The sequence below is a fragment of the Hippichthys cyanospilos genome, chromosome 11 (assembly GCF_059441005.1).
Source record: "Hippichthys cyanospilos isolate Australia breed blue-spotted pipefish chromosome 11, RoL_Hcya_1.0, whole genome shotgun sequence".
NCBI classification, from domain to species: domain Eukaryota; kingdom Metazoa; phylum Chordata; class Actinopteri; order Syngnathiformes; family Syngnathidae; genus Hippichthys; species Hippichthys cyanospilos.
The window spans coordinates 19555114-19582181 of record NC_142379.1 but is presented as its reverse complement, the minus strand read 5'-3'; the positions used below and the strand labels follow the sequence as shown (position 1 = coordinate 19582181).

General features: G+C 38.8%; 1 protein-coding gene, 1 long non-coding RNA gene and 1 pseudogene across 4 annotated transcripts in view; 2 read left to right on the top strand and 1 right to left on the bottom strand.

Annotated features, from left to right (window-relative positions):
• The window catches only part of kcnab1a (potassium voltage-gated channel subfamily A regulatory beta subunit 1a), an 81966-nt gene that overhangs the window by 37194 nt on the left and 17704 nt on the right, over positions 1-27068 (top strand). For both annotated transcript variants that reach the window (XM_088427064.1, XM_088427065.1), the window contains exons 2-3: positions 15799-15842; positions 23441-23478. In XM_088427064.1, coding sequence (XP_088283190.1) covers positions 15799-15842; positions 23441-23478 — 82 coding nt within the window. The remainder of the gene's footprint in view (positions 1-15798; positions 15843-23440; positions 23479-27068) is intronic.
• Positions 17359-19374, top strand: LOC148416271 (general transcription factor II-I repeat domain-containing protein 2 pseudogene; annotated as a pseudogene).
• Positions 21722-22757, bottom strand: LOC148416270 (uncharacterized). Of its 2 annotated transcripts, none has more exons than XR_015867169.1 (3): positions 22672-22757; positions 22297-22477; positions 21722-21999 (listed from the first exon to the last, which is right to left on the bottom strand). It is a non-coding gene; the product is annotated as an uncharacterized LOC148416270 (long non-coding RNA). The 2 variants fall into 2 exon arrangements; XR_015867168.1 differs by having other exon boundaries at positions 21722-21979.

The window sequence follows — 27068 nt, the reverse complement described above, 5'->3', positions numbered from 1 at the left end:
TTTGAAATGGAGGTCTGCTGAACTGATTTGTTGATCATCTTACTGGGGATGTTCTTTACCTAAGTGATGACTGTTGCGAGATCAGAGTGTGGAATGTTGTCCCGTTTCTCCCCCAACCTGCTGACATCCACGCCAGCTTGTTCAAGCACACGTCTAGAGACTGAAGGAGACAAGTCAAGCCGTATTTTCCGTGTATTTTATAACGTGTCAAAGTCCGCCGAAAAAATTATCCGCGGAGCCTTGATGTTGACAACAAAAGAGGCAATTAGGGGACGCTTGATGGAAGTGCATTTTTTGCAATGTTCTATACAAAAGCAAATGGATGCACAATATATGGTAGGGTAGGTATAAATATATATATATATATATATATATATATATATATATATATATATTTCACATTCGAATTAATGATAAGATATGTGGAAAAAACTGTCCAAACAGCTTTCTTTTTTTGCTTTCCTCTGTTTGGGTTAGGGCATCTCCAGTGATATTCATTTCATGAATCGGGTAGCAGATGGCCGGAAGCAAACACTACTGTACACGTGATTGGAAAGTGATTTTCTAGCCTGACCTTTAAAAAAAAAAAAAAAAAAAAAAAAAAACAAGACAGTGTGAGGATAACTTAGACAACACTTGTGGCTGGCTGGCTGCTTGTTTAAGGAAAAGAGTTAGTCACCACTTTCACACTGGCAACAACACTACTAGCAAAGGCTCATTGGAGTTTGTAAATTTAAAACATCTCTGTTGAGGACAATGTATTTGACTTAAACTTTTACAATTAAAGTTTAAATTCTTATGAAGTGTTATTCGATAACACAATTGTGAACTGTTATAATGTCATGAAGAGGAGTTGAATGTTATAATGGAGTCACTGACCAGTGAGTGATTGATAATTGATTTATTGATAGTAGGAGGTGTGTTCCAAGGTGTTGCTTTTCCCTTTAAGTGCATTTTTTTCCTCTCTGAACAAATGAGAAACCCAGTAAAGGGTAGGAGAAATAAAAGGTCATTTATATATATATATATATATATATATATATATATATATATATATATATATATATATATATATATATATATATATATATATATATATATATATATATATATAATTTATGATGTTGTTTCATTGTATACATGTATATTATATATGTAGCACTTGCTATTTTGATACAATTTTTTAATATGCATAGAACATTTTGATGTTTTTACCTGTTGTTTAATTGTATAAATGTATATTATATATATGTAGCACTTGCTATTTTGATACAATTTTTTAATATGCATAGAACATTTTGATGTTTTTACCTGGGGTTTTACATGCATTAGCGAATTAACATTACGAGGATTAACAACAAGAATTTCTGGATTTGGATTGCCCACTATACGGCGAATTCGCATTACAATCCCAACCGCGGAATGGTGGTCCACTGTATTACTATTTAAGTGAGTGGGTGCATCGGGTGGGTGCAAGATATATATATATATATATATATAAATATATATATATATATATATATATATATATATATATATATATATATATATATATATATATATATATATATATATATATATATATATATATATATATATATAATGGAGACCTTAATCTTTGAGATCTTTGCTTCCACTAAGATTGTTTTCTGCTTGATCACTCTGGCATAAATTCCAAAGGCTTGCTTTTTGTGAATTCCAACATTTCAGTAAATCTAGCATATTTTTACATATACCAAACATAATACAGTAGAATATGTTTGATATGCATTTCAACATCCATTATGCAGTCAGAAAAATTAGGCCAAATGCTTGCGGAAAAATATAGGAGATGACAAGAGACTGCTTACTCTTTGCATATGATTGTGATGTACAGTCAGAAAAACATTGACCTAAATGATCAGCATAGCTAATTGTCTCCCTATAGAATACTTGAAATTACTGTTTGTATTTTAATCACTGTGTATTCATCTAAAAATAAAAATAATACAAGCAACAATAATGAATTTACAGATAAATACTTGATTGACTCCGTGAAAGAAATTACATTTGCGATACAAACTTTTGCATTGGGATCAACATTTCGACAATTATTTGTGTGTGCTCAATTGTGCAGCATAAATAAATAGCAAGGAGTAATGTAAAGAAAATCCATCTAGCAATTCTGCTCTGCTGCTTTGTGGGACTTATTGATTGTATCCCCATCAGCCACACCATTGGCCACAAAATGTGCTGGCTGTGACTTTTTCCTGATCCCCATGAGTGGATGTAGCCTACTTCCAGGGCCCTGTGAAAGAATGCACATGTTGGTTCTTTGTGAAGCGAGCGTATGCATGCTTGTAAGAGAAACATGTCTTGATCAATTCAACGTGGTTCATTTATCTGTCTTTGTATGAAAACTAGAGCAAATGAAAAACACAAAATTTCCATCAGGGGGGGGAAAATAGATCAGTATCTCAATGAGTCACAATATTGATGCTCTGAGATATGACATATAATCAAAGGTGGGCACCGACGGACGCCCATTTTGCTGACAGTAATGACGGGAATGCTAAAAAAAAAAAAAAAACAAAAAAAAAAATCCATTGTTTTCTTCGAAAACCACGAAAACATCAGCTGACAAAAAGACGAGTCACGGGAGCATCAGGTGACACTGAAGAAGGTGAAACAAAATGCAGAAACATATTCGGTAAAACCTCTTAGAAATTTTAAGATTTTAAAGTTTTCTACTTTCGAATTTTAAAGTTTTTAAGCCTTGCCACTGCCCCATGGGTGCAGGCCCGGCCACCAGGTGCTCACCAACGAGCCCCTCCTCCTGGCCTGGCTCCAACACAGCTAACTTACTTGCTGAGTGCAAACCAATGAAAAAAATGAAGCCTACTTAGAACCAAGCACATACTACAACAGGGATCAGCAACCTTTTTGAAACCAAGAGCAACTTCTATGGTACTTAGTAACATGAAGGGGTGTCATTTTATTTAAAGACCTTGATCATGTTATTGAGTTCCCACAATAATTACGAAAAAGCTGTCATAAATATGTAAACCAAGTGTAATATGTAATGTATATGTCATATATGCATATTCGTTAGTAAAATTCCTAAAAAATCACAATGTTCTATCCCTTGTAAACTATTTGCAGAACAGGTCTGCGGGCTACTCGTAATATCCGGGGGCCACCCAGTGCCCGGGGGCACCACATTGGTGACCCCTCTACTACAACAACAGGCCTGTAATAACACACAACATTAAAGTTTTTTTGCAATAAAAAAACCAGAACAAAAGTAGCAGAATCACTCGAAGGAGTATGGACTTGGCAGTTAAAATGTCATTTTTGGTCAAACCCAATTTATTCCAATATTTGCCAATCAGATTTTCCAAAATGGGTCTCATTTGACAGCTAGCAAGGTATATATTAGGAATCAGGTGAGACACTCAACGCCATTTCACTCTGGTACTGATGCGAGGCTGCTAACAATACCAGAATCACTCGAAGTGAGTATGGACTTACCAGTCAAAATGTCACGGTTTGCAGTAACCTGGAGCTATTCAACACGGAGAGCTGAGCTTTCAATACAAAACCAGAGCTGAGCAAGAGCACTCACCTGGCTTGTAGAACGGCGGAGAACTTGGGATTACTAGTATGTGCAGTATTTACTTCCTTTTTTAACAGTTGTGCAACCATAGATACTGTGTCAAGATAGCAAAAGTGCTGCATCGACAGCACGGTATTTCGCACAGTATCGGTCACTTGATTGTGACATTCATTTTTTTTTCTGTCAGATGAGTATTGCCGTAAACCGATGGACACACAAAAAAAATAAAAAAAGAAGTTGTTTTAGAAGAAAACATTGGCTCTGCTAGATCCCAGAAAAGTGAAAATTTCAGTGGTGTTCTCCAGTCTGGAATTGTCATGCACAACAAGTTCATCCCCCACCTGTCGCGCGAATATTGGAACAAGCTAAATGCCAGCAGTTAACACCTGGCAACCGAATGAGCGTAGCGACGCGACTTATTGCGTCTGTTGTGAACAATGCATAGGCTTTGTTTATGTTTGATGCGTCTGTTGTGAACTATGCATAGGCTTTGTTTATGTTTTATGCGTGAACACTCCGTGCGGAAACAAAATGTGCGAAATCTTGCCCGCATGCGTTTTGCAGCACTTTATACTCGATGTGGCTTTCCCTCGCAGTCAGCCAATATTCTCCCATACTGGTAACAGTAAATGGGGTCTATAGCATGCAAACAATAATACTTCATAACAGAGGTAGAGAATCCTAGTAGATTTATATGATCAAAATTCTTCCAAACTCCTCCTCTCTCCCCAGTGTGCCTTCTTGCTTTGCTATTTCTTAAGCTTAAATAGTCTTGAACTTGTGTTTGCCCCCTTGTGGTAGGAGGACTGAAAGTGCTTGATTTGACATGTACAATACGTAGCCAGCTTTTGAAATGTTTAATCATAGAGGATAATTGGATATTTGTAACTGCAAAAAAAAAAATACGCCGAACATCATTACTTTGTTTCAATAAATAAACACAGTAGTCATGTACAGTACAATATAATTTTTCAAAGTACTGTCACTTCAATAATTATTCAAAAGCCAGCTTTCATTAGTTGAAATCCCTTGGATCAACATTGTTTCTCCAGGTTGCTAAATGCTACATTGATTAAATCACTTGAATGATGAATGATGTCAGGTGCTTTCAATGGAGCTCTTTGGTCACAATTTACATGTTGAATTATGTAGCAGTGTTAATTCCATAAGAACATAGGAAACTGGGTGACACGAGAATAAGAAGTAATAAACATATTACAATACTTTCAATCTGGGCAGGACTTTTGAATGTTACAGCCATGGAAATGCTACATTGTTCTGATTTATTTTGTCTGACATTTCTGAGATTGTAATTTGTAAATGGGCACGAATAGCCCTTTCACAACATCTACTTGTTTAAGTAAAAGTCTATAAAGACTGGGATAATGATACATTACATTCATGTCATACCCTAAAGTGACACTGTGTAAGATTTAGACAGTTTTTCATTAAGACTGAATGAATTAAATTATTATAAATTTCAAAAACTCACAAACAAATATGCCAACAGTATGTTTTAATTATAATTCTAGTTATTATTAAATGATATTAAATGGGGGGTTGCACTCCTCCGGAGGTCGCCATGTCTGTTATAGCTACGGACAGCAGGAGAAGGGGTGTGTATTGCTACATTTACCGTAATGCGCATAAAGCTCCCACAGGCGTAAGAGAAAAATTACACATAAAAAAATGTAAAAATGTAACTTCTAATTATCTAGAATGTAATTAAATACAGTGGTACCTCGGTACTTGACCATAATCCGTTCTGAGGTGGTGGTCGAGCACCGATTTGTTCGAACACCGAAACCATTTTTCCCATAAGAAATAATGGAAAGTATGTGTGCACAAGTAAATGTGCACAAGCAGTACATGATAAAGATAAAGATAAAGATAAAGATAAAGATAAAGATAAAGATAAAGATAAAGATAAATAAAGCATTATAAACCATTTTGTATAATTTACTTACGTTTTGGAGAGTGGTTGATGGCATACAGGAATGGATGTGGAGAGGACGGGAGGGAGTTACTCCTTCCATGATGACGCTAGCTAACTGCGATGCGAGGTACACCGCGTTCATATTTTGCTATAATTTCCTTCTTCGGTTCAATAGTGGTCCTCATTGTTTTCCTCTTTGCCTTCCCCTTATCACTGTCTTTCTTTGGACCCATTATTAAGGGCTAGAGCAACACGAAAAAGTTTAAATCCGGGAAGAAATACTCGAACAAACGTCTTACTCCGCTGGCGGTCTGAGTTGAACTGGCGCTTACCCGCTGGCCGAGAAGGGCCAAGGAGCGCGTTCGGGTCGGCTCGGCTAGTCGAGAACCGAAAATCTGTTCGAGGTCCGATGCATTACCTACTTGAATTTTTTGGTCGAGCACCGATTTGGTCGAGTATAGAGGCGGTCGAGTACCGAGGTACCACTGTATTAACATGCAGAACAGTTTACACACATTGGATTTACTTACACACAATATTCAGATTAAGGTCAAGTTATATCAGAATTCAGCTCCACAAAGACTCCAGTCCAATCGTTTACAGTAAAGAGCTGGTCAAAAGACTCGATTCATATGTGAACGTCACATCACTGACAGCTAAAGCTGTAATAAAGACCTTTTTACCCTGATTAGCTATGTAATCACGCTTCTATCTCTGGCCCTTTTGTGGAAGAATAACATATGAGGGAGGCAACCCAATGAGCTGTGGCCAGCTGTAATGCTGAGCATAAATGGCTGCAGCGTAGACCTTCAGGTGTTTAAGGAGAGTGACCCTTTTCCAAGAATGACTGAAGAAAATCCAAAACAGCAGGAGCCAAGTAACCCACAGTGTCCTCACCATAGGAAACACACCACAACACAAACAAATTAGCATACAACAGCCAAGCGGAAAGTGACATTAAGAATGGTGTGCCTCACTGAAGCTGAGCAGCAGTTCAGCAGGGGTTCTGGTCCCTCAACGGCCCCGCACACAAGGAGAGGCATTGAGGGTCAGGATGTCACACCCAAACCTCTTAACTAGGACAACACATTCTAGTGGGCAGGGAGTGAGCATGAGTCGTCGCAGCGCAGACTATGCCGCTGTAGCATCGATTGACGAGCGACATACACAAATGACAACAAACACCATATGACAAAAACAACAAAAAACAATAGAGTTCTTGCTGAGCTCTTGTCTGAATGGCTGCCACCTATCAGGGCACCATCTAGAACAAAGTGAGAATGGTAACAGCCACTTGTTGATTGGTAATGATCTCCAACTGTCATCTTCTGGCTGTAGTCTGAATTAGATTGAAAACAACTGTGATCAAGTGCAAGTTAATACAAGTGAATACATTAGTGGCAAACTGAAAAACCCTAAAAGAAAATCAAGAGGATTGGCTAGTGTGTGTTGGCACAGTTAATTTTTGTATTTTTCTGAATCCAAAGACAGAACAAAAGCAAAAGGTTAAGCAGATTAGTGAACTCCAATGTAGACCAGCGAGGTATGCATTCAGGTGTGCCACAAAACAGCTTGGTGGCGGCAAGGCCCGAGCTTGGAGGAAGCAGTATTAGAGATGAGCAAACACGATAATGAAACCAGAGGGAGGCACAGCGCCAAATGTGGATCCAGAGCAGCGGAGCTATGATAGCAAGGTGTTGTGTGCTCAGGTGTTAAGTGAAGAAAAAGAGCAAGAAAAGTTTCCAAGGTGGGTTCTATGATCCTGCATGGATGAAGTGGAAGGTTATTTGTGGGGTCACTACATTTAGGTCCCCCCTGGCTACAGCTTGTGGCTACCAGCTCTGGATTCAAGCGCGATAGTACGTCAATCATCGCAACAAATTACTTTCAATTTTCCAGGTGGGTTTTCCTTCCATCATAACCAAACTGATAGCAAGATTCAGGAACTTGATATTTTGGTGTGTAGCTCAAATGTTATCATTATGGAATGCTTTTCTGTTTGTTTTATTTTAGCTGAAGGGAGGGACGTGCAGAGGGATGTGCAGTGTAAGCCAATTATCTTCCATAGATTCTTTATACATGCAACTAGAAATCTTAAAATGGAATTGGAAATAAACATTAGAAAAATCCGCAAAACCACACAGACAAGAATCGACAATTGAAACTTCATGATTTAGAAGAAACAGGACAAGCACAAAATGAAAAGAAACTAAACTACACAATTCTTGTTAGAAAAGAAGTTGGAATGTCTGAAAACTACTTACCTACGAAAATTCAACATGGAAGGCAACAGCAGGATTACTAAGGTTTGTCAAAAACAAGAACAAAAAATAAGATGGTGACTGGTGGCGAGTGGGTAGTAGTGCGGAATCAATCTCTATTTTTCCTGTGCTTTCCACGGAAATGGTGCAAACAGTAGGCTCCACTCATCAACAAAACAGAAACTGGGGAAAAACAAAACAAAACAGAGCCACCAAGACAGGAACGTAGGGTTCTTTCTTTCTTTCTTTCTTTCTTTCTTTCTTTCTTTCTTTCTTTCTTTCTTTCTTTCTTTCTTTCTTTCTTTCTTTCTTTCTTTCTTTCATTTATTTATATTTGATATTTTCAGCAGTTCATTCATCAATAAATGAAGAACATGAGCCCTTTTACCACCAAACAGTCCAGGAACTGAGTTCCCGCTCGTAGGGGTTTCCGGGTCAAAAAATCCTGGTCTGCAGTCCATGAGTTTGCGTTCATTCCGAGGGACAGTGCAGGGATAGCTTATTCAAACTGGACTGATGACGTGAGGCAGGTTTAAACACTGCACTGCCTTTAATCAGTTCAGGGAAAAAAATGACAGAGATGAATCATTATGCTATTTAAAAAAAAAAAAAACACAAATGGCATTTGTTCTGTGAAAAGCTGTTTAAATCCAACTTGAAAATGTGATTACACTGCAACATATTTTGTTTAATCTGATTTAATATTCAAATAAGTGTGACGTAGTGCCTACAGCCTCATGTATAACAAAAGGTACTAACTAGAAAGTTGAATGACGAACAAGCAGGATGATGAACTAAAGAAGCTGCCACACACTTCATGAGAATGGAGCCTAATTCACTTTTTCTTTATTTATCTGCATCTCTGTTACTTTGACACTAATACATGTATATATGTTATTTGACCAATGCAATCTATCAACAAAGCTACGAGTAGTCAGCACTTTTGTACTTCCAGCGAGTGCTTTTTGATGGGAAGCCTGCTAAAAGTACACGGTGAAAAGGACCATTTTACACTGACAACGACTGGCGGGTGTGGGCCCGCTGAAGCTTGTGCTTGGTCCGTGTTTTTTCATGGGCTTGTATTGTAGAGAGCTTGCCGGAGGACATGAAAGCGCTTGGCGAAGGTGGGCACCGGCGAGTGCTTTTAGGGGAGTGCACGTCACGGACTGGGCGCCAGCTGTCGTGGGTTTCTGATCCCTGATGTAAGTCTGCTTCGGTTGGATTTGGCCCCATTGCAGTCGGTGTATGATCCATGTGTTCTTTGTGGAGCTAACCCTCCAATGGTGGGCATGTCGGGGGGCTACACCGAAGCACTCGCTGAAGGCGGGCGCTTTCGTCCACAATTCAGCTCTGTGTCTACTTTTATTAGGAGGGACTAGGACATCCACTAGCAGTTTACTTCAACAAAAAGAAGTAGACAGAGAATTAGACTGGCCACAGTGAAAACAAAGCGTAATGGCAGCTGCTGATACCTAAGTCAAAGTCAATGTCAATTTTATTATCAATTTCTTCACATGTGTTTAACATACAAAGGAATCGAAATTGCGTTTCTCACTATCCTCTGCGTTTTACATGTACAATAACAAAGTGCAGGTGCGCAAGACGAAACGATCCTAAAACTACATTCTTGACAATTGTAACGTGCAGTATATTAGGGCTACTTTTGCCTAGTGTTGCTAAACTAAAAACTAAACCTAAGAACTAAAAACAAAAACCAGGTATGGCAAGAGTACTCCAAGACAAGACATAAGTAGCAGCGTATGACAAGACAATCCATCAGTACGAGACAAAGCAAGACAACTCTGATTGTGGTTTTCCCAGCTGTGTGCATTTGAGGTAGTTGTTAAAGTTCTAAGTGTAATTGCGAGTGCAATAGAATTATAATTACAAATATAGCAGCAGCAAATCTGTGCACATTTTGCAAGTGCATGAGCAAAGTGTGAATTTAGGTGATGGTGGTTGGGGGGGGTCCAATGAACTAAACTTCGTCTGCCAGCTAGGTGTTTCTTCTGGCTGGGGCTGGGTGTTGGAGGGGGGAGGGGAGAGAGAGAGAGAGTTCAGCAGTTTCACAGGTGGGAAGGTGGGAGACTTCAGTAGTCTCACGGCCTGGTGGATAAAGCTGTTCCTGAGTCTGGTGGTGCAGGAGCAGAGGCTCCTGTACTTCTTTGCGGAGGGCAGGAGGCTGAACAGTGTGCAGGGTGACTTGTATTGGTGACAATTGTGATGGCTTTGCGGCTGAGGTGGGTGGTGTACAGGTCTTGCATGGAGGGGAGTGGAGCACCAATAATCCTCTCAGTTGTCCTTACGATGCATTGTAGAGCCTTCCTGTTATAGTCAGTGCAGCTCCCAACCTAAACAACACACCCCAAGATCAACCGACCAATCAACGTTCGTTAGCACAACACGGCCCCCTCAAGTTAGCTCGCCAAAGACCCTAGTCACAACTAGGCGCTTAGAAGGTCCCTGGTTGATGTTTAGGGGAATCCTCCAGACCCGGAGAGTTTTTTGGTATGAACTGAAAGGGGAACTCAAGCTATGGTAAGCTGCAGATGATTGCCTGTAAATTGTAGATAGATGGAGGAGCTGACGAGAAGTCCATGCATTTAGAGTTGATATTTTAACCATAAATTATGTGCTTTTACTCCCTAATCATTGGGTGTGTGAGCTTCATTAAATATCCACATTGTGATTTTTTTGCATCCACAGCAGTTTGTTAATCATAAACCAATAAGGCTTTTTAATGAGCCTCAAAAAAATCAGTTTGTCTCAATGGCTTGCTGCATCTTTGGCTAACAACACTGTAAAAGCAATGAGTCTTACTGAAGGAACACAACTGGGTCGCAAAACAGCTGGGTACAGACATTTTCACAAAGTGTTTATTTATCGGGGACTAATCCCAGGATGCATATGGAGCTGACTCAACTTGGATTTGAATGAGGGCCAATGCATTGTTTGGCTCAAGAAGGATGCACACTTTGATTTTGGTCATTTACGTAATTGAATGTAGTGGACCATTCAAACACAAAGTAGTACGCGTTCTTTTAATATCCGGTCCATCAACTTCACGAGTTGTTATACTATGATTAATGGTTCCTTTCTTATACAGTATCAATTGGGGGGCAACCATCCAATTTACTACCACATCCCTGCTTGTATTAATTGCTGACTAATGCCCGTTGCCAGTCTCATGCACGCTTTATTTAATCTGTGGCTTGTGCAATTTATCATTGTCGCAAACACTTTCCTTTTGTCACATCTGCATTGCCTTTTATTTCTAATTGCTTGTTATATCATGCCTGCGCAATAATGACAGCCTGTATATGACAGCTGGGACTCTGCAGTAGTTGGATGTGTAAATGCAGTCTTCAGTTTTTCACTCAATTTAAATGAAGAATGGTTGTTTTTACTTTAAGCATTTCATACACTGTCAATGAAAAATAAAGCAACAATGTTCCCAGTAAGCATAATATTGCAATCTACCACATATTTCTCTTTGTTAGTCTCATTTTAGGTGACACTGTGCATTACTGTTTTGCCAAATAAGGTTGGCAGTACTATGATTTTTGTACTGTGAATTTGTAATGCAGGTTAAAGGCTTGGATATTAATGATGGTTCAACTCAGTGAATCAGTGACTTCTGCAATGACTCACAGTCACAAAACTACTTCCAATATGTGTCGGTCAGCCTTTGAGGCCATTCACGTGACACTTCATTTTTGAAATAGCACAGAAATCTGAGCTAATGTACCTAATAAGCTTCAAATCTGGATTCTGTGCATTTATGTTCCATCCTAGTAAAAGGTATGTACCATCTTCTATAAAAGGTAAACTACATGGATGTGAAAATTATTCACCAGTTTGAATTTTATTCTTTAAGAAGTTGCGAACCCTTGTAGTAGGGGACGCAAAAGTATTACCTCAGGGGCGAGCCACTTTATCCCTAGATTTATTTGAATGTGGTTTCTTTCTTCGTGTCTCTCAGTAACAGCTCTGAAAGTGCAGGAGTGGGAAGAAACAGAGGCTGCGTGAAGCCAGAGGTGCTGACAGACAAATTGAATATGAAGGCAGGATATAAATAATTAATATTCTCTGTACGACGCTTTGTGAGATACTAAATGGTTTTGGAGCACCTTAAAGCATTGGTTGATTTGATTCCGTCTGGAAATGTTGCCAGAAGATAGGGGGAACTCATTGTAAAACGTTTGCTGTGGAGCTCAGGTGGCTGACAGCCTGTGCAACGGTTGCTCTGTCAGCCCCTTTTCTGATGGTTGGAGAAATGTGTCACAATCTCTTGTGGCTTAGCTCTGTTCCTTATTTTTCTATTTCATTTTTCATACGCAGGCCGGTCTCAAATGTAAAGGACGTACTGCAATCTGGCAATCAGTCCCAAGCGTATCCCGTCAAAGTCAGTTGGGATGTGCTCGTGACTCACTCATGATCCTAATTGACATTTGTTGGACATTTGAAACCTACAAAAAGTGTCTAGCCAGGTTTTGAAAGTCATCCAGGAATTCACATTTTCAGTCAGCATTTTTTTTCTTAGAAATATTGTCCTTTTCCTCACAGCTTGTACACGTTTGTCATTGCAGTCATAACCTGATATGCAGCAATGTTCATTCCACAAGTACAATGTCACATATTTACAGAAGTTTGTATTTCTTGTAGCAAGAGGCAAATGTGGCCATGATGGAAAAGATAAAGAGAAAGTCATTAGGTAGCAAATTAAGACACGTTCAGGTATTGATGAATAGCTTCATTGGCAGAGGAGGCTTGTTATGCCAGATCTGTTTGGAAAAGCGATTACAGGGGTATAAAATTTCAATAAATATTTGATGGGCCAGGAAGGCTGCCCACTGTGCACGTATGAGTGTATGTGCGTGTAATAATTGGTTCTGGGGTGTTCCCATAAGTGTCTGTAAGAGCCTTTTGAGACCGATTACAAACGAGGGACTTGATGAATTTCACAGCATCTACCAAGTGAGAAATGTTATTTTTTTTCTCTGTATTTTTATCTCCATCTCCACATTGCTTCTTTTTGCCTCATTGCTGTCATTCCCCAAATCATGAAATCTGCTCACATGAGCTTAACCTGTAGGGCAGGGCTCACCTACATGGTGCCCACAGGCCATGATACGAAGTCTCATTGCGTTGTTCAAAGCTACAACAGATGTGTGTCATGGATTGTCATGATGTAAGTGTGAGTTGTATGTTTGACACCTGGGCCTTTAGTAATTTCATATTTATCCCTTCCTATTATGCCTCATAATAACAATATCAATATGACACCAGTGTTTGAGAATCCACACCCAAACGTTCCATCACCATTAATATTGGCTAATCAAGCAACACTAGTTGCAACACTAGTTGCTTGATAGCAGTATTTTTTACGTCATCAGTAAAGATATTAAATACAAAAATAAATTGTTTGCAAATTTGAAAATAAAATCCATGCTTCTTTCTTTCCTCAATAAGACTTCAATGGCTCTGTTGAGCAATTTATCTGAGTTTAGCCCCTGGGTGTTCGGGATTTTTCACTAGCCTGGCCCTATTATCACCCAACTTGGGCTGACTTTGAAAGGCTCATACCATCGTCAAATATAAATATATATTTACCCTCAAAATCTTCAGTGGAATCAGTCCTATGTGTGTGTATATGTATATAGTGAATAGCACATCACCTCATAGTTCAAAGGTCTCAGTTCAAATCATAAAGGTAAATGCATCTTTTCTATATTTTCTTTTTTATTTATAATGTTGTTTAATTGTATACATGAATATTATATATATATATATATATATATATATATATATATATATATATATATATATATATATATATATATATATATATATATTTATATATGTAGCACTTGCTATATTGATACAATTTTTTAATATGCATAGAACATTTTGATGTTTTTACCTGTCGTTTAATTGTATAAATGTATATTATATATATGTAGCACTTGCTATTTTGATACAATTTTTTAATATGCATAAAACATTTTGATGTTTTTACCTGGGGTTTTAAATGCATTAGCGAATTAACATTACAAGGATATATATATATATATATATATATATATATATATATATATATATATATATATATATATATATATATATATATATATATATATATATATATATATATATATATATATATATAGTATTTGTAAATTTATATATGTATGAAATTGAAATACGACTTTTGTATTGTGGGAATCCAGGCTAAGGCAATCATTTAAGTCATTTAAAGGCATGCAAATGCCATAAGTTGGCCGCTAGCTGCACCCGGTGGTTTTACAGTGTCAAAACAAAACTATTGCGCCCCGTTCATGAGTTCCCAATATAAGGATTAATCCAAAAACAGGAGGAAACACATGATAAAACGTTGGGTTTTCAATATGGCAGAAATTGACAACATTTCCAATTTTGAATGGCAGTAAATGAACTCGACATGGGCTAAATTTACATTTATTTTATACCTCTCAACCTCCCGTTGGCAAGCATTTACAATAGAATGGACGGCAGCATGGCATATTGAAAGTTGTCATGTTTTGACAACCTATGTAATGTTTTGGCCTCCTAGCTTTACCTTTGACATCACAAACATCAAAAACATCAAAAAGCCAGAGTTGGGTCAAAATTTCACTCAGGGGTTACGCTCATCAGTAAGTCTTTCGCTATGGGAATGGAGGCTATTACTGAAGGCCACATCGTTCCGGTTGGCATATCTTTTAAGATGCTTCAGTGTTGTGAATGAGCGTTCAACAGGCTTTAAGCCAGGAGTACCGTTTATAGTTCCTTGTACAAAATGTGGGAAACAACCTTTTCCCTGCTGGGACTGAGTAGCTAACGGGAGTCGGCCAACATCTGCTCACAATTTCAGTTTTTCTCAAACGGTCCGTTGTTTGTCAAACATATCTGCAACCAAATTCACATCTTCTCCTCCTTCTGCCATCGGGGCTTACAAAAAACAAACAAACATAAAAACAACAAATTATATGCAGTTTAAATTCACTGCATTTTGTTGAGAAATTATACTGTCAGACTCCTGGGAGAGCTTAACCAATCACAGGACGTGTACGTGAATACATATTCATTTCTATGTAGGGCTAGTGACCTTCCCTGAGATCACAGCCTCGCGAGATACTCGGTCAGAGAGCTGTAAACTGAATGAACTTTGTCACTTTCAGCGGGCAGGGCCTTTTCTTTTCATTCTGAAGACTGGCAGATTTCAGACTACACAAGCTAGCTGAACTCTGATTGGAGAAGAGGTTTTTTTTTTCAATCCTTTTAAATATATAGCACTGGAAGCTCGCCGGAAAGCAGTGATGTCATACGGATAACCAGGGAGAATATTTTATTCACAAGTATTATTACTCCTTTGAAACCTGATCTGTTCTCTGCCCTTTTGCTTCGTGCTATATTGCATCTTTCCGAGTTGATGACTAGTTCTGACTTTACTTTGTGTTTGTTATACCTGGTGGTGTTCTCCTGTTGGCACCAGCTCTTTCTTCCTCTGTATTCCTTTTCTCACACTTCACATTTCAGTAACGCTTTTTGTCGTACTGTGTAAATACCCATGTACCCATGTCAGGACAAGATGTGATCCAACCCACGAACACTGTTTTGTTTTGTAGCTGATGTGTCTACATAGCTGAAGAACCATCTTGCGTCTAATGCATCATCAAAAATTAACTTGGCACGGTTTCATTTGGATGTCAAACGAATGACATTGAAATCACGTCAGCAATTAATTACCTGAGTGATTTTGACAGGCGTGCAAAATTTGGAGAGATACCATTACTGTGTTTTCAAGTAAACATCTGCATATCCAGTTGCGAGGTTGTCTAATGTGAGTTGAATGGAAATCTTTGATCGCTGGATCAACAGGCATGAAATTACATTTCTTAAATTGTGATATGATGTTCATGCAAACGATGAGTGCTAGTGCATATGCCTTGACCCTTAGGTTAAGTAGTTTTCTTTTGTTTCTGAAGGAACCTTGGAAAGTCAGGACTACGAGTGTCTTGCCTAGGACTTGGTAAGTAATTTCACTTTCTTCTCGTCTCAGTCCGAGTGACAACATGCTTGACTGTCGATTAAGTCGTTCAAAAATATAACCTGAGTAAGAAACTGTAGTTATTTCAAACGCAACTAGCATGAACTAACATGAAAACAAAAGTATACAGAGGAATGTACTTTCTACAGTGCAATGTGGAAAAGTTTTTTCGTCCCCTCTTTAAGGCATTTACCCCGCTTTGCGACAAAAACAACTGTCATAACCCTAGGGGGTTGGCTGCATTTGTATTGTTTTGTCTCCATCTGCAGGCGTATTTAGATAATTACACTTATTTTCTGTTGCCGTCCCTGCAACCCGTCACTAAAATGCTGGTCTGCTATTGGTCGGCGTCACCTCACAAAGATGCTGGTCTGCTATTGGTCGGCCTCACTCAAAATGGCGGAATGGTAAAGCTCGTGAGTGGTTACAAAACCGTATTTATAGTGCATTTTACTGCATATATATATATATATATATATATATATATATATATATATATATATATATATATATATATATATACATATATATATATATATATATATATATATATATGTTGGCCAAATTATTTGGGACCCCACTTTGAGAACCACCGATCTAGAGATGTCTTTCTAAAGTGTGCCAAAAAGCCCAAGAAAAAGCAAATCCCTCGGCCATGACGTCAATAATAGTTGTCTTACTGATGACTTGTGTGCTTCACATTACTCGACGTGGTCTGCTTCAATTTGATGGAGCTGTGCAGTACAGAAAAGGTCAGCTGAATGCCAGCTGTCTGCCACACGTGGTGCCTAAAGTACACATGATGCCTACGACACGAGAGGGGCTAAGGGGAAAAACTGGAGAGATGTAGCCAAGATCAATCCGGATATGTGTGTGTGTGTGTGCTTGTGTGTACTTAATCATAAAAATAGAAATTGATACTTGTCACGAGAAGGATAGCCTGGCTGTTTACAGGGTGCTGTCAGGGTACCCTTGTACAAGGCACTAAATGCCCCCAAACTGCTCAGGGGAGCAACTCAGTTAAACTGCACCTCACTCTGACATCTCGCCCTTGAGTACATGCCTTTTGGATGTTTTTGTATGTACTGCATGCGTGAATTGAACATTTGTGGGCATTTGTGTGTCATGTTTTCAACATAAAGACAACACAGTGTAAAACTCTCTAAACCTCATACTCTGCACTGCACTATTCACTTTATACAAGCACCTTAATTATACTTGCACTAGACTCCAACGATTCACACTATTCTGTTTACACTGTTAACAAGCACCTTAAGTATACTTCTGTACTGGACTTATGTGTATCTTGTGTATTTTATTTCTCATATTTTATATCTCGACTTGAGGATACTGCTGGAAATGTGAATTTCCCTACGGGGATGAATAAAGTATCTATCTATCTATCTATCTATCTATCTATCTATCTAAACCACATGTGTCAAACTCACGGCCCGCGGGCCAGATCCGGCCCGCTAAATAATCATATCCGGCCCGCGAGATCATTTTACATTATCGTTATTAATGGCCCGTCTATATGACGCGCTAATAACGCGATACTGCACTGAACTACAGATCCCACAATGCAACGCTTCAGCTGCCTTGCCGCGCACCTCCCTGGGTCAAAGTATTACAAGATATTACAAAGATAGACGTTAGCCGAAGATACCCCTCACGATGCCGAAAAGAAAAGTTGATTCCGAAAACAGAGCCTTTAATAACCGATGGGAGGCTGAGTATATGTTTACTGACATTGCCGGTAAACCCGTGTGTCTCATTTGTGGAGCAAATGTTGCTGTAATCAAAGAATTTAATTTAAGACGGCACTTCGAGACAAAACATAAAGATAACCTGAGAGACCTGGATGTAGAGCAGAAGCGACAGAAAGCAGAAGAGTTAAAGAAGAATCTGACATTCCAGCAGACGTTTTTTACCCGTGCAAAGTCACAAAGTGAAGCTGCTGTGAAAGCAAGTTTTATCGTGGCAGAGGAGATCGCCAAATCGGGCCGGCCGTTTTCAGAGGGAGAATTTCTGAAGAGCTGCATGATGAAGGTGTTTGAAGTCTTATGTCCAGACAAAAAGCAGATGCTGGTAAATATAAGCCTGAGTAGAAATACTGTTACAGATCGTATTTGTGAGATGGCCACTGATTTAAGAGCACAGTTGAGTGAAAGAAGCAAAAACTTTATTGCCTACTCTCTTGCTGTGGATGAAAGTACTGACATGACTGATACTGCACAATTGGCCATCTTCATCCGTGGAGTGAACTCCAATTTGTGCGTAACAGAGGAAGTAATGGACATTATATCAATGCACGGGACAACGACTGGAAAAGACATTTTTGAAAAAGTATGTCAAAGTGTAACCAACATGAAACTGCCCTGGGACAAACTTATTGGACTTACAACTGATGGAGCACCGGCTATGTGCAGTGAAAAAAGTGGACTAGTGGGAAGGATGCGAGTGAAGATGCAGCAGGAGAACTGCACTGGTGAGTTAACAGCATATCACTGTATCATACACCAGGAAGCACTATGTGGCAAAGTCCTAAAGATGGATCATGTAATGAGCACTGTAACGCAAACCGTAAACTTTATCCGAGCTAAAGGGTTAAATCACCGACAGTTTCGGTCCTTTATGCAGGAGATAGATTCAGAGTTTGCTGACATTCCTTATCATACAGAGGTGCGCTGGCTAAGTCGGGGTAAAGTTCTCAACAGAGTTTTTGAGCTCAGCAACGAAATCTGTCAGTTCATGGACAGTAAAGGAAAAGACTCCACCGTTTTGAGGGATGAAAAATGGAAGAACGAGTTGGCGTTTCTGGCTGATATAACAGCTCATCTTAACGCCTTAAATCTGCAGCTCCAGGGACGTGACCGCATGATTACTGACATGTATGACGCAGTGAAGGCATTTCAAGTGAAGCTGCTTTTATGGGAGACACAAGTGCAACAGTGTAACTTGTCTCACTTTCCCTGTTGCCAAGTAATGTTGAACCAAGTTAGCACTACTGTGTTCCCCAAAACGCACTTTGCCGACAAACTGAGGACACTACGCGCTGAGTTCGCACGGCGCTTTAGTGACTTTGAAGCACAAAAAAGGAGTTTCGACTTGCTTCGCAACCCATTTGCTGTCGATGTTGAAACTGCACCTGCGCAGATTCAGATGGAACTGATTGAGCTACAATGTAATGAGACACTGAAGGCAAAGTACGACACTGCAGGGCCCGCACAGTTTATTCAATTAATCCCCACAACAATGCCCCAGCTCCGACTTCATGCGGCCCGAATCTTGTGCATGTTTGGGAGTACATATCTGTGTGAGAAGCTCTTCTCAGTGATGAAGATTAACAAAACAGCACACAGAAGTCGTCTCACTGATGAACACCTGCAGTCCATCCTGAGAATCTCCACAACACAGGACTTCACACCAAACATAAACCAACTTGTTGCCAAAAAAAGATGCCAGGTGTCCGGCTGCGATCAGAGCATATGATCAGAAGAAAGTCATAAGAGCAATGTAAACTGAATCATTTATATTATTGCTGAAAAGCACACAGTTTATGTATATTTCCAGGTTATGTTGCATGTTCGTATTTCTAATGTATATTTTAGATAGGAGATATTTTTTTAAGGAGAGCAAAATCTTTTGTGATATTTAAGTTTATTTTTTTTATATACATTGACATAGGAGCAAAGAGATTTGAATGTTATTTTATTGTTAAATTGTTTAAGTTAATGTTATTATATTGTTAAGTTGTTTAAGTTAAGTTCTAAGTTTTATAATTTAACAAGATATTTTTATGAACAAAATATTACATATATGTTATTTAAGGTTTATTATTATTATATTATTATTATTTAAGTTTGTTGCAGAATAATATTCCTGGATGTTTTTATTCATATTCATGTCCCAAATACATTTAGGGTGTTCAATAAATGTTTATCGTGTTCGGCCCGCGACTTTAAGTGTTTTTCAAATTTTGGCCCCTTGTGCAATTGAGTTTGACACCCCTGATCTAAACTATAGTTAATAGAGCCTCAACAATCAAATGCTCCAAAGGTCATCCTAATATAAGCCACAAATAAAATGATTCTTGTAACATGATTTCCACAGAGATTGCTTTTCTCTCTCAACATCGGAACCACTCAAAAGTTAGTTTTCTCACAGAATGGTTTGTATTCGACGGCATGTTCTGCTATATAACAGTTTTAATGTCAGTTATATGTCAGTTTTAACCCTGATAGCGCATTGAGATCAGAGGGTTGATGCCACACTGTAATACAGGGCAGAACCACTTTCCCTTCCTGAGTTGTGAAGACAGCTCGCTAGAACCGGGTGTCAGTTTCAGGTCTGCCTGTTTACTTGAAATTACTCCTAGTTTCAGGAGCAAGCTTCAAAAAGTTATCAGATTTACAAATGTTGCATAGCAACCTAATGCACATCCACCAGCACTTTCTGCTCGCGGTTGCCACAGAAAAAGCAATGTTTGACATTCACAGGGATTCAATTTCCATCAAAGGGCGAAAACTCTGTTGATCCCATATGTGCAGTGGCCTTGACACTCAAGCTCGGCAGGGTTTTCATCCCATACTGAGCCTCCCACTCAGACACAAAGCGACAACTGGACATCCGCAGTAACGATTACAATTCTGCTGCACTGGAAACAGCTTAAAGGGTTGACAAGAACACACACGCGCGCACACATTACAAACACACATACTCGCGCACACCCCCCCCCCCCCACACACACACACACACACACACACACACACACACACACGCCTGCAGAGAGACAATCAGAACAAACATTTCACAGGCATGTGAAAAATGTACATAAGAAATATTCATGCAATGCTTGAACAAAAAAAACTTGTGTATACTGTACTGTACTGTGTATAATCACATAATGACTCTGAGGAGACTTTGCAAAGTTTCCATGGTTACTGATTTCACCGATTTCTCAAATCAACCCCCAACGGCAGTAATAATAGGGATGTTAATGTTATGCACCACTGCACATCGTAAGCAGCTGGACACTGGCTCATTTGCTTTATATTACCACAACGCATTCAAGGGCATCATCTGTAACTTACACCAAATCCACTCTCTTAGGAGCTGTTAGAACTGATGCATGGACTAATGGCTTCTGTTGTCGTAAAGTTGAGCATGTGGCTAACAACCTCTTTATTACACCTTGTCATCCCCAATGGCAGCGGAGCAACAGACATTAACAGTGGACATGTAAGAATTATGTGTGGGAGTGTAAAAGAAACACTCCTACTACATGGTGAGATTCCTGTAAGAGATTTTCTGGAACGTTTGACCATGTCAGGTGAGCCGGATGGAATTGAATAGTGGCAGGTCACCTCTCCAAGATTTTCTGGCCATTATATTTCCTTACAATCTCCTAAGTCAGGAGTACTCTACCTTTTTGTAGTCAGGAACCCCTTCTTCTGTACTGTTGCGGGAATAAAACAAATCATTTCATCACATGAACATAAATGCCCTTTTCATTCAGCAACATATTCTATTTGACCAGAATATTTGTTACTTTTCAGCTATACTGACATTTAGAAAACAAAATTGCAAATTGCATGCCAAATAACAAACCAGGTCAATTTTCCCCCAAAATGTTGCTGTCAATTATTTTTTCAAGATAAAATGCCGCTTGACTTTGCTGGCCTCATTGCCTCATTAGCAAGCAATTACAGATCCCAAAACACCAAATTTGAAAATGATTAATTTAAAAAATGGGTATTAAACTAGCTGAACTGATTGCTTTATTGAAAATTCATGTTCATTTTCACAATTTAATATGAAATAAAATGAAATGAACACAAATATATATATTTTTGGCCTTTCGACTGTTCTTAGGGGCCGTGGCTCAGGCAGTAGAGGGGGTCGTCCAGTAACTCAAGGGACGGCTGTTCCCCGCTCTGCCAGAGTCACGTGCTGTTGTGTCCTTGGGCAGGACACTTCACCCACCTTGCCTCCAGTGGTTGGTCGGAGAGGCCTTGTGGTGTGGTGTGGCAGCCTCGCCTCTGTCAGTCTGCCCCAGGGCGGCTGTGGCTACGCAACGTAGTGTGGCACCACTGGTCTTACAGCGCTTTGTAAAGCGCCTTGGGTTGCATGAAAGGCGCTGTGTAAGTATTATTATTATTAAATGAGTATAACTCTTTTTTAATTTAGTTGTGTCAGTAATACATCCATCACTCATTTATATTGTGAAACTGTAAATTAAAGAATAGACACCAAACATAATACAGATAAGTCCCATGTGCAAAACTTATACATCTTACTAAATGTACACAAATTGCGTAGATTGAGTCAATCATATAACTGAACTTCATATGATATTCCTTTCAATCCAAAATGTTGATTAGATGCAAACTAGTATAATTAGCTATGCAAAACATTGACAAATGCTAATATTTACCAAAAGGAAAAATGGCTCGGTGGTAGAGTGGTCGTCTCCCAGCCAAAAGGCCGTGGGTTCCATCCCCCGACCTTCAAGACCATGACTAAGTGTCCTTGAGCCAGACACTGAACCCCCAGTTGCTCCTGATGCTGCGTCATCAGTTGGTAAATGACGAGTTAGTGTAAAGCCCTTTGAGTACCTAAGGTAGAAAATCGCCATATAAGTGAAAGTCCATTTACCATTTACCTAGCACAAATGAAAATGCTAATAAGCGAAACACATGCAAGGCAACACTATAGAACAAGCTAAAGCTAAAAACTAACATTAGCTAGCATGTTATCTACAGTCACAAGTTGGACCAACGACCGACTAATTTGGGGCAACCCGACTCACAGACACTTGTGGGCCAGACATCACAAAGAGAAGGAACAACTCCTGCGCACCAACAGCACCTACTCCCAACTGATGCCTGTCTTTCCCCACCACAAAGTGCACTATCAACAGTGGCCAGAGGCGGCGCCAAAACACAAAGACTCAGTCAAACAAGACACAAATCTGTAACTGTTAAAAGATAAACTAAATCAGTTACAAAACACCCAAATTATTTCCCGGACTCCCTGCAGTCAGGCTGCAGACCGGTGGACCCCACTTTGAGAACTACTGCCCTAAGGTACTATGAAGTCTTGCAACCATGCTCAGGTGTGAAGAGGACACAAATACTTTAGTTGTTCTTGTTACAAGCTGTTTTGTGCCTCTGTAAATTCCTAGATTACACAGATAATTTTTAATGGGAAGTGTTTTCGCTCACAACAAAGGTATATTAATAATTTTGTGAGGGAATTTGCTGAGGAATTATTCTCTTTGCTTGTGGTGGCGTAACCTTTTGCATGCCGTCACAGCATAGTTTACCTGCTAATCAGCAGCAAGTATTCTGACATGAAAGCTCATTATGCAAAGTGCAAGGTACCAGACGTTTTGTCACATACATATGCATCACCAAAGCGCTAACAGTCACGCGGAGTAATCTTTCATCAAAGGATGAACTGTTTCTCTTAGGAACATGACAGCCTCGTTTGTTTACTCCCAATTTCACAGCTCATGAACAAAAGCATTTTTACAAAATATGATTTAAGGTCTAAAATTGTCACTGTTTTCTCTCCAGGTACATGGGTGACGTTCGGAGGCCAGATAACAGATGAGGTATGATCATTTTTCTCTGTGTTTTTCATTTCAGCTTTTTTGAAACAGAAAATTCAGTTTTGATGAACTTTGCTTTCTCATGATGATATAGTAATAAAGCATTGGAAACACATTTGCAGTGCAGCAGAACTCTTAACTGTAAGTGCAATGAATCAAAGTATTTTAAATTAAGTTTTGTAATTATTTGATGTTATCAATCTATTTTTAATCTCAACTAAACATTTCTGAGAACCCTCAGCCATTTAAAAAATTAGACAAATTGTGTTATTGTGGCAGATTAAAAGCATGATTTGAAACAATAAAAATGCCTTAGTCATTTATTTTCTTTAACAAATGCAAGTTGTAACCATTTACCTTCTGCTGTATTTGACATTAGTCCCAAGTACTGGCTGCAATCTTTGATTTTGACAATCAGGAGGAATAGTGCATTTTTCTTTAGTCAATCATTAAATAATTAGAAAATAATATTAAAATAAAACATTGCTCATCATGTGAAAATGTGTCACATTTGCCAGTTTAGTTTGGCGAAGAGCTTTGCAAAGTCTTGTTCAATTAGTGTCTTCGTTGCTATTGCTAGCTGCTTTCCATTTATGTGGTATCCTAAACTTGATCTGCTTCTGTAGTAAGAAAACTCCTGAAAAATAATGCATATCACTCCAACTGTATCAAGGGGGCCATTGTTGCATTTTTTAAAATTTACCATACATACATTTACAATTGATCGAACTGTCATCACTTACATGCGCATCCATTTTCACGTCTTCCTTCTGCTCTCTCACCCAATCTATTTTCATGTTTTCTTTCTGCCCTGCCAGGTTATGCCATACACAATGCCTGCTAATAATTGTCCACTTAGGGGTGCAATTGGCCTTTGTTTTCCAACCCCAAACACCTTGAGCACAAGAAGCTTGATGCATAAAAACATATCTAATCAACATATAGAAAGCACTAAATTAGAGATGTAAAAAATGAAGCAAACGATTAAAAAAAAAAAAAACACAATAACTGTTTCAATGCCAAGCGTTCTTTCAAAGGCAACTCTTAAAGCAGGGGTGCCCACGTCTGGTCCTCGAGAGCCACTATCTAGCCTGTGTTCCATGTAACCCTCATCTGGTACACCTGATGCCCAAGTACGGCCCTCGAGAGCCCCTATCTAGCCTGTTTTTTTTTTTTTTTTTGCATGAAATCCTCATCTGGTACACAAGTTGCCACCTGATCAGGTGCACCTATGAGGTTTACACTGGATAGGGGCTCTCTAGGACCGGACTTGGGCACCCTCACCATAGAGTACAAGCTGATTTTTATCAATTTGGCACATTTTTCTAGGCCGACAGACGATTGTATTGTATGACAATGTACTGTATACATTAGGGGTAAAATATGAAAGATTGAATCCCATTCTTTACCTCGAAAAAAAAAAAGGAAGATTATACCTTATTTTGTTCTTTCATAATCACTGTTTGAAAATATGTTGTTTAAGGTACACCAAAAAATGTGAAGGTGTGTTTTCTGCACAACAATGACTGTTTTTTGTAGCATCTGAAATATCTCAACACTTCTTCCCTTCGATAAAACATGACTGTAAAATGACTGTATTTTATCACATCAATCTGTTCATATCACAACCCTATGTATAATCATTAATCTTAAATAATGTCAAAGTGTAATTGAAAACTAAACATTATCGTTCAGAAGATGTTTGATACAGCTATTGGATTAGGATCACTTTGACATTAATTTAAAATATTATACTATGTAGTAGCTATAGTGTGATATAATTAAAACAATTCCATTATAAGTACACATTTTGTATATTGATATAATGCAAACTAAGGTGACAAACTATTAATGCTAATATTCTTTTATTTTTCTGATTGGTTGCTTTCCAAATGAACCCCCTCTCCCATTCTGCCACTACTCAAAAAAACAGGACACTGGATCAGAAAAGCTATTTAAATCCTTCATTCAATTAAATCATTTTATATCAGGGGTGTCCAAACAAAGTCAGCTCATCAACAAGCTCAGTCAGATAATAACCCTGATAATTTGAATCTTTTGAAAGAAATCTAGAAAACATGCTGGACAGATGGACAGACAGAGTTTGGACACCCCTGTGAGAATATTACAGGTGACATCTTCACTTTCACCGTTTCATAGTGCTTCATCCCACACCACAGGATAGTTGGTCAGGATAATCGTTCACTTCCATCTGAGAATCGGGCCTTTGCTGGGCAAATTCTGAGGTTGCTCTAGATTGCATCATTTAAGTGCCCCGTTTGGCAGGAGCACGACCTCCTTTTATTCAACTTTTCTTTGATTCAACTTTTCTGTTGACATCAACTGATCAACACACTGCCTCATCTCTAATTAGACTAAAGACGGGACATACACACAAGCTTTGTTAGACAATCCCCGGTGGCAATGAGATACTTTTTTTATTGTGATAGATGATCATTGGCTCAACAAGGTGGACTTTACTGCTGCCCTTTAATTTAAGATAATTTGTTTCTCTGTTTATATCAAAGCACTTGCTCAGCTGGTATACGATCCGGCTTGAACCCTTCTGTAATCCATCATGCGGATATCTGGAACCCAGAGGCTTTGTGTAACACATGGCTTATCTTAACAGCGTTGAAACATTTCAAACTAGCTTGAAGACCATGTTGGCTATTAGCGCGTTTGCATTGTTCAATATGGAATGTGTTTTTCCTTTACTCCTTTATGAGCAGCAGCAGAAATTACAGACTAAGTTAAAACAATGATCAGTTGGAAATTGGACTTGTTAATAGTGATGCAAAGAGAGGAGTGTGTGTATGTTGCGGTATGTAGCCATGAAGCCGGCGTTGTGTGGGTTGCATCTGTGAGATTTGAAAAGCTTTGTTTTATTTTTTTTTGAGGTAACCAATATCATGTATTTCAAATCAAATGGTTCCACACCACCCGAGAAAGAAAAAAGCAACAGCCTTAAGTTAAAGTCTTTCTACTAGTGTACAAACTCACAAAGCCAAAGTAGTTTGTAAGGATTGAATCAGTATAAGGGCTATGTCAGAAAAGTTTCAGGAGTTGTCATAGAGGATATATTTCAAATCCAAACTAGATTACAAATGTTTCCCCTTTTAAGAACTACCCTGAGAGTCTACTGCATTTTCCCAGCATTTCTGCCATGTCACCATGCACTCCAGGAAGGAATCTTTTAAGATTCTACGCAGCTCCATCTTGATGTCATCAATGTCAACAAAACTGGGTCGTCTCATTGTCATATGAAGTTGTCTTGCCCCTACTGTTGCATATTCTACGGACTGAACAAAAATAAATACAGGATGCGTGGGTTGAAGGTAATACAACAGTATAAGCAGAGGTGGGCACTGATGGACAGTCCGTCAAATGACAGGAATGATAGACATTACGTCAAATGTCCCTCATATGTTCATCAGCCCGCCGCGCTTCCTTTAGCTTACTGAAATATAACAGACTCTGACACTGAAGAAGATGGAAGATAATGCCGAAATACGTCAGGGAGAGCCTTTTAGAAATTTTAAGATTTTAGGGTTTTTATTTTTGAATTTAAAACATTTTGAAGAAGATGGAAG